General features: G+C 47.0%; 1 protein-coding gene across 1 annotated transcript in view; it reads right to left on the reverse strand.

The window, feature by feature from the left end:
* ACVR1 (activin A receptor type 1) overlaps nucleotides 1–12,444 on the reverse strand; it is a 69,022-nt gene extending 56,578 nt beyond the window's left edge. Inside the window, exon 1 of the mRNA XM_050899549.1 lies at nucleotides 12,354–12,444. Coding sequence (XP_050755506.1) covers nucleotides 12,354–12,361 — 8 coding nt within the window. The 5' untranslated portion in view covers nucleotides 12,362–12,444. The remainder of the gene's footprint in view (nucleotides 1–12,353) is intronic.
* Nucleotides 12,445–14,873: the final 2,429 nt, after the last annotated feature.

A 14,873-nucleotide genomic window follows, 5' to 3' on the forward strand; every position in this document is an offset into this window, starting at 1 on the left:
TGTAATCCTAAGAACAATTTGGGTAAAAACTGTAAGCTGCATCAAGTTGTCAACGAACACATTTAACAGACATCTTTTTCATACAATTGTGATATGTAAATTGAGAGTGTTAAGTCAGACATTTTTGGCTTGTCCAACATTCACTTTTTAATTACTATGCCATTACGAACTGGATCTGGGACATTCTTCATCCTCCTGGGATGTTCAGCAGTGCCGACAGAGTGCACACAAGCCACCCTAAGGCACTTGCACATCTCTGTGCAGAGGCACCTGGAGCACAACACAAAGGACAAGCAAATCTTCAATATAAAGCTAAGACAAACACTAAACTAAAAAAAATGAACCGTTTTTTATGCAGTTGTTACAGGAAGGCTATAACTCCAGAAGATGAGCTCCAGAGAAACTGGAAGGAGTGTTCTCAAAGCACCTTCAAGAGCTAAGGATAAGCAGGCACATTTTCAGTACACTACATGTTTATGCACCAACTTTTAGAACTGCAATGTGTTCATTTTCAGAAGAATCCCTCACTTCACATACAACCAAACACAGCTGTGGGACTGAAACAAGATCAATCATGTCAAAAGCGCCTTAACATTTTGGAAGAATATTTCAGAACTTTGAGGGAAAAAATTACATTTCATTTCCTTTCACACTATTGGCACACCAAACCCTCAGAGATTTCATTTTACAGCTAATTGTTCACTTCTGTTCACAGTTTGTTGTTTTTTTTTTTCCTTCATGTTCACATTGGTCAGCATTTTACAAAGAAACCTTTTCTATGCACACTTAACCACCATGCAACAATTTAGCAGATGCTCACGGAGCCCTACTCCTTTGAGGGACCTTGAAGTTCAACCTGCAGAGGGTCATTGCCAGTGCAATCCACACAAGAGAGACTGCAAGGCCTCCAACCTTGCACCTCCCACTGACAAAGAGCTGTTAAAAGCCACAGTCCTCACCCTGTGAGATGTTACGTGTGCTACTAGGAACTGCTCAGGTAAGACAATCCTGAGTCAAACATGCAATCCGATGCCATCATATTTCTTCTGATTTGCCAGCAAGAACCTTATCATGGTGCCATGGTACTACGGCATACCAGTTAGTGCATCAACTAGGACACAGAAACTGCAGGGCAAACACCAAGACACACCACCGGAAATCTCAATGAAATGTTTTCAGCTACTGTTTTACCCACAGTCATGAAACGCTAAGCGTACACACAGAGCTAAACAGCACCAATTAACAGCCGATAAGCAATAACTTATTTTGTTATGGATACTCAGGCACATGCCTGGCCTTTTGCCATTAACCCCTCTCACTGTGACGCAGAGTCCCACGAAGCCTGCCTGAGCATCCCTCTTGCACCTCTACCCCCACCAGTTACTATCTGTAAAGAGAGCCAAACTCCATCTCAGTTCTCCAGAACTTCAAGAGGCCTGACAGAAGAGGAGACCGTCACTCCCAGCACATGGGTTCTTCACCCAGTAAACCTTGTGATCCCAGTGCCAGGGCCACTTCCAGTTCACAGGTGTTTGAATTCCAAGCTGAAGACCCTACACAAAGCAGGTCGCGTTGATTCTCCAAGTTCCAGGCTGGTTCCAGTCTCACTTCTACAGGCAGTTACCTACACCCAAATTCTGTGGTCCTCCTTGCCTAACATTCCCTCAGGTCTCCGCCAAAGCTTGCTGAAGGAGGCTCCTTTGCTCTCCCAGATTCTCCACAAAGTCCTCCAATTTCCCCAACTGCTGTGAAGTCCCACAATCACATAATCCTACAAAGAAGTCCATCCTGTTATGAATCTTTCAGGAACAAAAAGAGCACAGAGAGTACTCTTTAGGGAAAAGACTATGTGCTACTCTCAACTAGGCAGCATCAAGAAAAAAAGAGCCTTCTCCACTCACCCTGAACTATCAAACCCCAGCATCCCTACTAGAAGGCAGTCAAAAGCTATGAGTTAGGCTCCTTCCCTCCCCAGAAAAAGGAGGGTTTGCCAATTTGTTTTGCTTTCAGTCACCTTGTGGCACACACATGCCTGAAGAAGCACACTCGCTTCTCTTTCCAGATTTTCCATCACAGCCAGGAAAAACGGTAAATCTCCCTCTTCAGAGAGGGAACCTGTTGATTTCTTCAACCAGGTCTCAAAAGAACCATCAAGTACCACAAGACAAACACCATAGTCTTTCAAAAGCTGCAAGTTAAAGGCTTCCCTACATCAGAAAATGGCCAGGAATGTTTCTCACTATTCCTTGCGGGAATAGCGCGGGCGCTTGCAGGGAACTTGCTTAGGCCATACAAGGACTGATACTGCAGAGTAAGAATGGTGACAAGAGGACTCTGTGCAGAGGAACAGTAGCCTCTGAATTGCATCTACTTCACTTCCCAATAGCCCTAAAATATAAACAAGCTCTCAAAATCCCTTTCTTTTGTCTTCTTCTGTCACTGTGTTGATGTGCTGTGGCTCTATTAATCCAGCCTTGCGGAACAACTTCAAGTTAATTCACCTTTTCCATTTGCTTCAGTCCACTCCCCAGAGCTCTATATCCCATAGATACTTATTTTAAAGCTAAGCCAAAACCATTCAAATGCTAACATTTCAGGGCCTTCAATACTCTTGTTTGCATGCAGTAGGGCCTCTTTTAGAATAAAGAACATCCACTTTGGGAACTAAACCAACATAATTGTAATTGGTCTACATGTCAAAGCTATACAAATCCCCAGACTGCGACTAAAGCAAGTTTTACTCCTAGCAGACCCTTTGTTAAGGAAGGCATAAACCTGCATCACAGACTCAGAAACACCAATTTCTCACCAGACACTCCAGTAACTGCATAAGAAAACTGACAGCTTCTAAAAGCAAGTTTGGTCTTCTGGCTCCTAACTGCATGTAATTTTGGCCTTCCTAACAGAGAAACAAGATAAAGTTCCCTCAAAATCCTGGACATTGTTGTACAAACATTTTATTTGAATGTCTAACCAACATCCAGGATCAAATCCCAACTAAAAAGATGAAGTCCAAGACTTTTCCACTCATTAAAAAAATGCCACTTTTGCACAAGGCGTGGAAATACCGTATTTCTTTCAAATGGTATTTTAATGGTGCTGAGGTTTTTATTTCCATAATTGAGGAACAGTCATATTGATGCACTCATTTTTCAAAATACTATTTGTGTTGTAAGAACGTGTACGGAGGGAAGGGTCTAAATAGCTTCAGATTTTAGAACAGGTTTTGCAGAACAATTATGCACAAGTTTGCTTCAGAGGTATGGACATGAGTCTTACAAGTGTGTAAAATGCCTACACAAAGACAGAAAAAACACTCTAGGCAAGTTGGAACATGTTACTCATTTAGATTATTCTCTACTAAAGGCTGATGCAAACATGCCGGGTCCACAAACACACACAAAAGTGTCTACGTGGCATTTCTGGCACATTTGTAAAGGCCTAATTGACAATCAACTAATGTGAGGTTAAGAGAGATAGCAAAAGCAAAGCCAAGGAGTTGTTCAAGAATTTAAGAAGTGCACAGTCCCAACAACAAAAGCCAAGGGGCAGCATCCATGAGAACAGGCATGGAGGAAAGACCAAGTTACGACACATTTGAAAAATGGGAAGCCACCAGCCATACTCCAAGCTGTGCCTTTACTGGTGCTGCACGGGCATGATGCAGGAATTTGCAGGTAGGGGCACCCTATCCCAGGTTTCTTCGCAGTCTTTTAGGTGGAGCTTTTTCTTCTATCCCAGTGACTTGAAATAACTTGCATGTTTCTTCCTGGACAGAGAAGGGTTCAAATTATGCAAAGATGTTGGAGGACAGCCAATACTCAAATGATTTAACCTTCATCATAACCACAAAGTAAAGACGTACCTCTGCTCTTAGACAGACTTGTGTTTGGTTAGCTAGTCTGGACAGAAAGGGCTTCTAAACTGCAGCAAAAGGATTCTGCCTGAGAGAGAGGAAGGACTACATCAAGACAGACCCTGTGTCTTCACTCTTCAGTGAGGACAGCTCCTGAATCGAGATAAGCAGAGATGGTTCCACACTACATTTGCGCCTAGTTACCCCTGAGATGAAAAGCGGGCGGAGTGAAAATTGCCATGCAAGCATCTTTTTATCATCATCATTTCATTTAGACTCTGGATGCACACAGGTTTTACAACTCAGTCCAAAAATACAGGTCAAGTGAATAAAAATTACTTAGATCAATGCTCAATAAGTAAGAATGAATGTCCAGAAAAGAATTTCAGCCTAAGTTTTCTAAATATTTACTTTATTTTTCTATCGTAATCACAATCACCAAAAGCACAGCCCCCTGGTTTTTTTAATTCACAAGCATCAGCACTTTTTTCATGAGCTGAGTACATCTAAAATACTTTTCATTATCATTTAACTTGAGCCAGTATTTAAAAGTCAAATTGAAAATAGCTTTTTTAAAATGCACAACTTACTTTAATTCCACCCCTAAGTAGATACGAATTAGCTAATTTAATACTCAAACTAGTGCACTACAAGCTGTATATCTTTTCATTCTGACAATAGAAAATAAGGAGTCGCACACATAATACTACAAGATTGACTGCCACATAACATCCATTGCCAAATCATCCTACAGCCTGGGATTTATCCAGCCTATGCAATCAAAATCGATGTTTTAGCAGGCTGCTACACAGAACTGCAGCTTCAACAGGCAGTTACACTCCAGCATCAGTAAAGAGCGTAATTTAGTGGATAAAAAACAAAAAAATATTACTCCTTATGAAGTCAAGAAGAGTTGCAACACGGACATGGTTTTTACCAATAATAAACAACCTGCAAGGTACCATCTATTTTTTCTCTAACGTAACACGATACAATTAATTTATTCTCTTAAACCAAACCATTATCTTTTCATTTTATTTTCTCTTTTAAGATTCAGCCTTAAAATGACTTAATTGTTGCAGTCCACCCACACAAACACAAGAGACAGCTTTATTGCAGTGGAGAGCCCTAAATAGCACAGTCTGTTTTAGGCTGACTAATACAAACACGCATTTTGTTTAATTTTACATTTGTTCCTAGGGAGATTTAGATCTCATCTCTTCTACCTCCAATTCAATACTAACTGACATTGTAGGAAATTATCCACCCCTAAAGGGATGAGTAACACAGGGAGATCTGCCATCGTGCGCAGCGTCTCACAGAGGACAGGCTGGCCGCCATGCTAGTCACAATCCTTACAAGAAGGAAGGACAGGCAGGCGTTAGAGCCGTGGCACAAAAGCCGTGGCATGTGGAACTTCCAAAAAGGCGTGTTTGAGCAGGTCCCGGTGTAACAACCAGGGCCAAGAGCAAGCAGGCAGCAAAGAAACATGCAGGAACTCTTCCAGGAGAGTGGACCACACCAGGTCCATTCTGGCACCGACAAACCGGGCCAAGGCACTCTGCAAACAGCCTTGGTCACAGCCAGCAAACTCAACACACCCACGACGCACTCAAGTAAGGCAACGGTTTTCACAAACACATCGAGGTAGCACACACGGCCCTCCTCATCTGCCCAGCCACTCATACCCTCAGAGATCCCTCCTTAGCACCAGCACAAAAAACCAAACCAGGAATTAATTCGGGTTAGAACTAATCTGGCAAAGACAGACTAAGTTTTAACCAAATTTATGCCTTATCCAGTTGACCACATGGCCACAGAGATGCCAGAACAGGAGAAAGAACAGCACACGGAGAGGGACAAGCATGACTACTTACGTCCCTGGCATTAGTAGCCAGCGAAAAGGCTTGCGCAACCACAGCACCAACTGCCTAAAACTGCTCAGCCAGGAACCCCAGGCCATTCAGAGAGGAAGGTTGGAGGGGCCTGCTGAGGCACACCGACTCATGAAAGCAGAGATCAGCAGCTTGCAGGACTTCAAAAGGAAGCCACTTCTAGCCTCCAAGCTATCCGCCCAGCCAAAGACGGCTGTCGAAAAGCTGCCAACCTGCTCCTACTGTTACAGGATACTTGCCAGACAAACAGCAGACCTGCAATTAGAAGAGGTGTTTGTTGGCCTCTCTTCTGCAGCTTATTAGCAGAGAGGTAAGGTCTGTAGTCCCAACAAGAAATGCCTGACCTCCAGTGAGCCCAGATAGTTACAACTGCTCTGTAAGATGAGGAAGAGGTCCTCCTACCAGTTTCCATTCAACTGAGGACAATGTGTGGCTTCAGCATGCTGAGAAGGAACGTTTCAGGTACTCAGGACAGAAGGTTAAGAGATGCAGCATCATCTCCTCTTCTGTAAAAAGGCCTAGATAGTTGCCGTTGGTGTTCCCCTCCACCATCTCCTGCTTCCGTCTTTGTTCAATTCATACATGGCAAATGAAGACATGCCTTGGACAACCACCAAACTGGAGGTCTTCTGTTTTGATAAGCTTTTCCTAATCAAGCCGTAGTCTTCCTTTTCCTAAAACAGACTTGAGGTAATTTACAACAAGCTACCGACACTTCCATATGCATCTTTTCAGAAGCTACAGGTAGTGAACAGTAACATGGTTTGACACTGCCAGGAGCATTTCAAAAGGGGGAGATGCACTGACAAAAATGACTTCTGGGGACGACCAACCATTTAGCTGCCTTTTCAGGTCAACAGGAGAAACAGAAGAACAACAACATGTACACCTAACTCAACAAAAACTGGCTGACTCTAGAAGAGGCTAGCAGCAGATGCTTCGAAGAAGCATAAGGACATAGCACGCAAAGGTCATTCTTCCACCCTCCTCTGCCCCCCGACCCCATGCTTCCCAGTCAGAGGTAAATTCCCAAGCCCAAAACTGCATCTGGACCACTGCATTTAACGGTCCACCCACAGACCTATGAACATATCCAATTCCTTTCTTTTTTTAAAAAAAAAAAGTCTCTCTTGAATGTCCCACTGCAATCATTCTATAACTTAAACAGGCACCATGCAAAAACCACATTTTTTTTAAATTTTAGAACTGCTGACTATTGACTACACATGGTATTCCCTATTTCTTACATCATAAGAAATAACATAAAATCATCACTTCCCATTTACTCTTATTTCAATCGCGATTTTAAGACCTCTGTAATATTTCTGTTCAAACATTTCTCTCCTCAGCAAAAGAGTTAGTTTATTTAGACACACTGTATCTACACCATCTCACAAAGCTTTGTAGAACAAGACTGAGCCAACCCCATGTAAAACTACAACAACAGGTCCTGAGCATAAGGAAACTGCCGATCTGAAGGAACGAGTTATCCTAATTCCTTAGAGACTTATGCTGCCTTTGCACTTAAACAGAACAGAGCATGATCACTTGAGATGAGGGACGATGATCTTGGGGGCTTTAGAGGTGTTTAAGAGCTGGTGGCACATTAATTTGCAGGCACAAAGAATGCAAAACGTGTTCTAACCAGAACTGGGCAGAATCCTCTGTCCAACAGGCCCAGGGATCCAACACACTGCCTGGCCTGCCAGGCATAGCCACCATGCCACAGAGCAATATTCACGGCCAGTACTGGTTCAGCAAACAAGGTGGAGCACTGACAACCAGGATGAATTCAGCATGAAATGAAAGAGCAGATCAAAAGAACCCTGTTTAAAGACGGGATCGTATAATAACTGGCAAAGACCGTGATGCAGCACCTGATGTTGACTATTCACCGGCAGATGAATCATAAGGTCAGTTCTGGCCTTCCAGGGGAAAGTCAGCATCTGAACTGCTAGCAAAGAACATACAAAGAACACATTTCTAAAATACATTACTACTTTCTTTCACATAAAGAAGTAGTAATGTACTTATTTCACTAGGAATATCCGCACACTCTTGATGTTCCGTCTAGAAAATGGTTAGCATCCCACAGAATTAATGTCAAAGGCTAGATTCAATGCTACTTTATAATCAATTAGTTCACTATAGATCTTGTTATGAGTGTAAAATTTTGAGAGCATGTACTGAATACCAGTAAGACTTACAAATGCAAATAACTTTGAAATAGGAACCTGTGAACACTGAGCTGTATACACGTAATTGCAAAAGACCACATTTTAAGGAAGGGATTACCCATCAGCTGAAACTGGATCACATGCATACTCATGGTCCAATATAACAAAGAAAAATATTTCATTACAACTACTTACTGCTATTTGACTACACTTTTATGCTTTTGAAAGCATTAGCCTAAAACTGTGTTTTGGCTGCAAACATAGCAAAGAAAAAAAGGAATTTCTTGAAAGCATTTCCATGGATTTCCATACATTTCATAGTCAACAGCAATTTCTAAATTCATGATCCCAAAACACTTTGGAAAGCTGAATTCACATAAATTTACAACACTGCTAAGAAATACTATCATTCCTTATTTTACAGATACGTAAAAGACATAAATGACTTACATCCTTAATGTGTAGTCGCTGAACGTGTCTAGAGCAGGATTTAAAAGGTGTGTTTTTAGACAGTGTTGGATACCTTTGTAACTAACATGCTCTTAAACTGTCGCAGTCTTGACTACCCTCAGGTCCTAAAGCAAATAATCTATCCCCTAATACACGTGCATACCCTCATCAAGGCCAACCCGCAATCCACCCCAATGAATCTCCATGAATTCTCATACACAGAGAGGCTGGAAGAGATCAATTATCACTCGGAAATCTACTGCTTTCAACACCACCACCATAATCTTCTGTAGCTCTATATAGCTGCACAGGTGAGTGGGCTAAGTTTTTAACCTGTTTATACACAGTAGAAGAGATAAAAGATGCAAAAGCAGGTACTGAGATGCCCATTTGAGAGTTCAAACACATAAGAATGCAAGTGAATTCAAGCAGCTTTTTTTTTTTTGGCAGGGACGAGGGGGCTACAAGAGTGCCTAATTATTTTACAACGGCTGTCCCTAGATCCTATTTTAGCATCAGGCTTTCATTAAATTTCAGCATGACTTCAGAGTACCAGCTGGCCAAAAAAACCAAAAAACCACAAACATCACAAACGCAACCCACCCACAACACCCCACTGGTGTTCTTTCCCCCGCCTATGTGCTCGTCCTACCCCAAGAGCTTCTTCGCTGCTAAAGAGCCCACTGCTTTCTCCCTTCCCAAGAAGCATGCAGCTGGTGAAAGAGCAACGCAAGGACAGAGCAGGGGTTGAGAGAGAAAGAGGGTGTTTCTCTAAACGGTTTTCATCCCTCTCCCAGACTCATTTGCATCCCTCCCAAATAAGCTATTTGATGCCTCTGCTGCTGCTGTCTGGCAGTTTTGGCAAGATGATGCAAGTCTCCATTCCTTCCCTGCTGGACACAGGCTGAAGACAGGCAGACGATTCCATGTCGAGTTACATTGCCACATGCCTTCCCATCTCCCCCACCCCTGGTCACCAATCCCTTTGTTTTCCCCGACACCTGCACTGGGACTTAGCGACCACAGTCAGGCTGCAGACAACTACAAAGTTATCTGTGAAGAGTAAAACAGGAAAAGAAACCCCCTCCGTAGCCTTGGGAAGACATAAATTTCATTTGGAGAGCTAACCTCAAAAAAGGTAAGTTTTGCAGGAAATGGCTATGTTTAGCCCTCCCCTCTCACCTCAGCTCCTCAACACATTCACGTTCTCCTGCAGACGAATCTTTCTAAATGGTATTAGAGGTGAGCTTTAGCAGGTCACCTCAGCAGAAAAAATGCAACCAACTTAATATATGTTAATATAGACGAGTGTAAACAATCATCAGAATATCAAATATCCTGCTACTAAGGCATAAAAAAAATTTCTCATGTCTCAAAGTGCGTTAAATTGCAAGCTCCAAGAACATAATATGGCCAAAGTTACTTCATGAGTTAAGTCCATGGAGGGTGAGGCTGAACTTCTGCATGCACCATTCAGGTCTTCACAAATACTTTTGTAACTAACTAATGCAGCCATACTATTCTCTACAGAGAGTATAAACATTAAGTAACAACCTTAACTGCTATGCAACCAAAATATTTCCAGTTTCCTAATGTACATATAAAAATAAGTCATGAGAAAACAAGTTAGCAACAGTTACTGTGCAGTGGAACTTACGCAGAGACTGTCCACGATGTCTCTGGAAACATCATCAGTACCAGGTCAGTAGGATTTCCCTTTCTCAGCTTGCAACTTTGGAACATGTTATAAGACTTAAAACTAAAAATATGTAACAGTTTTCTTCCCTCAGGCTGTTTCATTTAAATAACAGCCGCACCTGCTATAGTTTTGGCCTAACTATGATCTAGGGCCGTAAAAACTGAAATGGTTGAGGGGTGATCTAAGTCACAGCAACAGACCTTAAAGTTTGTCCTGAAATGGAGACAGCAGCAGACAAAATGAAACACACCTGTCATTACAGCGTGAGAAGACAAATAAGCAGAGATTTACAATCGGTACCTACTCCCAAGTCCTGTGCCATTGGGCAAGGAGCAGCACCCCCGCCCCCCGAAACGAAGCAGAGGAATGCAGGCCTTATCCCAGCAAACAAAATACTGAGAGGGAAGGCAAACCTCTCAAAACATTGCACACACTTAACGCCTCCGAGGGAGAGCACAGTGCATACAGGAACTTTTTGTTCCCCTAAAACGGACCTGTTACACCTCCTCCAAGAAAAAGTTACTGTCATCAAAGGAACCAGACATGCACTTGAGAGCTTTCCACATCCAGGATTTCAGCTTTCGCCACAGTACTCTTCAAACAGTACTAGACCTTCAAGGACACAACTTGGAGAGTATTTACAAAGTGTCTGCTGCATTCCAGGTCACTACCGTTTCTCTTAAGATGAAGTATAAGGATCATAGTAAAGATCCTATTACAGGAAACAAAAGAAAACTGAAGATTTAAAAATAGACCTGTCATTGCCCACAGCAAACTGCTACTACCATAGGAGTCTTCTTAAATGAAAGGCTGAGATCCGTGACAGATGAGCTTCAAGGCATACCATAAAACCACGTGAGATTTGGGAAAAGAACCTGTTCTCTTCTGAAAGCTCAATGCATCATTTCTAAAAAGCGTTTCTATACAAAAGTGCCAGTTCTGCAGCTCAGTCCAGAATCTGAAAGTTTCCACCTCATGATGCCACCAGTAACAACACCGTTTGGGACAATTAGTCCCTCCAGCACACAAACCCCTACTCTTTCAAAACCTGCTGAAGATGAGTTTCTCTCTCAATTTTGGAAAATAAAGTGGTTTAGTCCCAGTTTGCTGTAAAAGTACTGCTGGAAACAAGTTACTTTAACACATTTTTACAGACTAACAGAGTTGGAAGGACTGCCCAGGCAGCTTCCCCTACTATATTCATGCCCCAGATTTCACAGACCAGCATGTGGTTTTAAAAGCCTCGAGGTTAATACGCGGATCTGAGCAGGCTGAAAGAATGACGGCCTGCTTCTAGCGACCCGTCCTCCATCACCAGCAAGAGTCTTGACAGGGGTTCAGGCGACAGTCCTGCCGTCCCCTTTGTTTCCTCCTGAAATTCAAAGCTGCATGACTGTAAATAAGCAGGCCGATTTAGACCCCTACTGACTCACTGCGCACAACGCCATCGCATCTGGCAGTGGAAGAAGTGCCTTTAACAGACTAATATGCACAAGGGACTTTGGCCTGTAACTTTCTTTTTCCTATCAAACCACGGACCTTCAGCGTATTGACATCAGTAACGCCAGCACAGACACACTTACAGAGCTCATTCTGATGTAGCGCAGCTCTGCGCCTCCAATTTGGATAAGTTTATGTAGTTTTGAGAGAGAGAGACAGACAGGCCCCAATCACTGCCCCTCTCCGCAGGCACGGCAGCCTTGTTTACCGGAGAACAGAGCAATATCGTTAACCACGACAGGCGCATTTTGCAACAGTCACAGGGAACTGAAATCCTTTGTGTCTCCTCCTGCAGTTAAGCTACAACTCCGTGTGCGCGACGAGGGGAAAGCCCGGGTGCGGAGGAAGGCGGCACCCTCAGCTTTTCTTTCGGCGAGAGCAGCCGCTCATTAGCTAAGTCTTGCCCGTGTCGGGGGGCGAATCCCTCCATCCCCCCCGCAGGAATTTCCCCTCCTGCATTTTACGACGCTCCCTCCTCCGCACCCCCCCCGGGCCGGGACCGCGGCGGAGGCAGCCGCCGGGCCGGCGGAGCGCGGGCAGGGCCCGCCGCGGGCGGGCAGAGCCCCTCACCCCCGCCCGGAGCTCCCGTCCCGGCTGGCGGCGCCCACCGCCGCGGCGCGGGGACCCGGCTCCGCCGGCTGGACCCCAGCCCCGCTCCCACGCCCCCGCCGCGGCGGCCCTCGGCCGGTCACCGGCGTCGCCGGCGGGCCGCGGCCCAAGGCGGCTCCCCTCGCAGCCCCGCGCCACCCCACCCGGCCCGCCGCGGCTGCACTCACCTCCTCATCGCGGCGGCGGCGGTCGCGCTAGGGCCGCGGCGGGCTGGCCATGGGCGGCGGGGGCGGCGCGGCCGCCGCGCTCTAGGCCCGGCGCTCGCCCTGCCCGCGGCCCGCCCGCATGCCCGCGGCGGCGGAGCGCTGACAAAGGGGACGGCGCGGCGGGCGGGGCGGCGGCGGCGGCGGGGGCAGGGGGGGGCGGCGGCGGCGGCGGCGGCGGCGGCGGCAGCGGCAGCGCCCCGCCCCGCGAATGGCCGCCGGCAGCCGTCACTCCCGGCCCTTCGCGTCACTTCCGCCCGCCGCGCCGCGCCGCGCCGCGCCCCCTGGCGGCGTCCCGCGGGGCCCGTCCGGCCCCGGCATGAGCGCGTATGGCCGGCCGGGCGAGCGGGCCGGGGGCCGGGGCCCGCGGGTCCGCCTTGCCCCTCCCGTTCCATTATCGTACGAATCATCCGCTCACCAAAGGCGGACCTCAACACACCACACCGCGCGTACCGGCCCTGCGGGGCAACGACACCCGCGCCAGCCGTAAGCGACAGAAACGCCGTCGCCCGTGCCGAAGGCGGGGCGGTCTCCACGCCGCCGGAACGGGGAGCACCCCGCGGCGCCGGCTTGGCCGGAGCACGGATCCCGTGGCTTCCACCCTAAGGAACAGGATGGCCCCGAGCCGGGGCTGAGAGGCCGGACCTCCGCACCCCGCGCCAGGCCCTGAGGGAAGGACGGCTCCAGCTGTCCCAGCTCCGGGCGGCCCTCGCGGTCAGGAGGAACATGGCGGACCCGCTGACAGGAAAACAAGGCCCACAGGGCGCCGGGCTGCCAGCTTCCCTGGCGCCGGGGGAGGCGGGCGCGCCTGCGGCCGGGCCGGGGTGGGGAGCACCCCTGCACCCCATGCGCGGCACAGCCCGGCACGGCGGGTGAAATCGCCGGGCGTGCATGGCGTCACGGTCACCCACCTCGGAGGTCTCTACAGAGCGTGAAACCTGAGGGAAGAGAAAAGCACGCGGCGACAGGAGTTGGACTATGGGCAACTGTTGCACCGCTTTAGGGTACGTTAAGGCTTCCGTGACAAAAACGCCCTTATTTTGATTGTTTTGGGTTGAACCGCCGTCACTGTGCCGGTTGCACTAAGCAAATGTCACTGGAAGTTCCTGAAAAGGCATGAGTTTCTTTCTAAGGGGGATAATGAAGCAGATTTCCAGAATAGTTGCATCTAATTACTATCAACGGAGCACTTAAATTATCACGTGAGGAATTATGGACATGAAAACCTACATTTTAAACAAGGCTGAACAATTCTGAGCAGACCGACTACATCAGAAACTCCCAAATAATACTGGCTTTCTGATGCTCCGCATACCTTCCTGACTTCAGTCCCGTGATACAGGGCTTCCCTGCCATGCTCCCTGTTTCCTCAAGACAGTGATGGGATGGCAGAGCGCTCAGTAGGCAGCGAGGAAGCGAGTCCCACGACACCAGCAGCTCAGGCTGTGTGAAACCATTCTGCCAGGTCTCGTCTGTCAAACCCTGTCTGAAACACTCACTTTGTTCCCAAAGACTTCGGACTTTATCACCAGCTATTACGTGTCCCTCTGCGATCAACGTGGGGCTACCATCATCGCCCCATGGTACACTCTCACCTGCCCGGGAGCATTGTTCTGCGCTTACGGCTGAGCTAGACCATGTTTGTTTTCCCAGGCAACACCACCGTGCACGGCTCTGCTGCTGACGGACGTGGAGCCCAGCAGGCTTTAACGACCCACAGCACATACCAGCAGGCCAACCGCAGAGGTTTCCTTCCTGATCCAGGGGAGGCAGACACCAAAGGTCTGTGCAAGGACAACGGCAAACCATGTTCTTGAGCCGGTAACGAGACCCCGAGGCTGGCTGAACCGCCGCCTGCAGCTGTGGAGGTGGCAGGGAAAGATTTCAGGCCAGAGGAGAGGCATGCTGCGCCCCGTGTCATTTCTCCTCTATGACAGAGGACGTATTTTGTTCTTTTTCTCAACACACATGGCACTTTCCAAGCAGTGACACGAGCATCTGTGAGACAGGAGGTGAGGGACTAAGAGGAGTGAAAACAGAAGACATGGAGACGTAGCATGAGTCAGGCTGGGACAATACGGGCAGTAATCACAGCGGTGGTGGTGGGGTGGGAAGCAAATGCTGGTTCCCTTGGGAAAAGGCAGGTGCACAGAGGGTTTGGCACGTGCTCCCTTAGAAGCTTCTTTGTGCGTACAGCCCATTTATGCACCACTCTCCGAATGGGGCCAGGATTTGACTCATTATGAGTAATAGGAATGTTTTAAACAGAGAAAAAATACTAATTCCCTTAAAAATACAGATAGGTCTACATTTGGCTCAACAGTGCAAGGCCAGTAATTTTCCACAGTGTACTGCCAAATAACTGAATGTGACATTCAAGTAGCTCATGTGTAGGTGTTCCTCAGGAGAAAATACAGCTCTAACAAGGACCATTTTCCAAAAGAGAAGACTAAAGGCTTGGTATCTAAATACGACTTTACAGAA

The sequence above is a fragment of the Gymnogyps californianus genome, chromosome 7, assembly GCF_018139145.2.
Source record: "Gymnogyps californianus isolate 813 chromosome 7, ASM1813914v2, whole genome shotgun sequence".
Classification (NCBI taxonomy): Eukaryota; Metazoa; Chordata; class Aves; order Accipitriformes; family Cathartidae; genus Gymnogyps; species Gymnogyps californianus.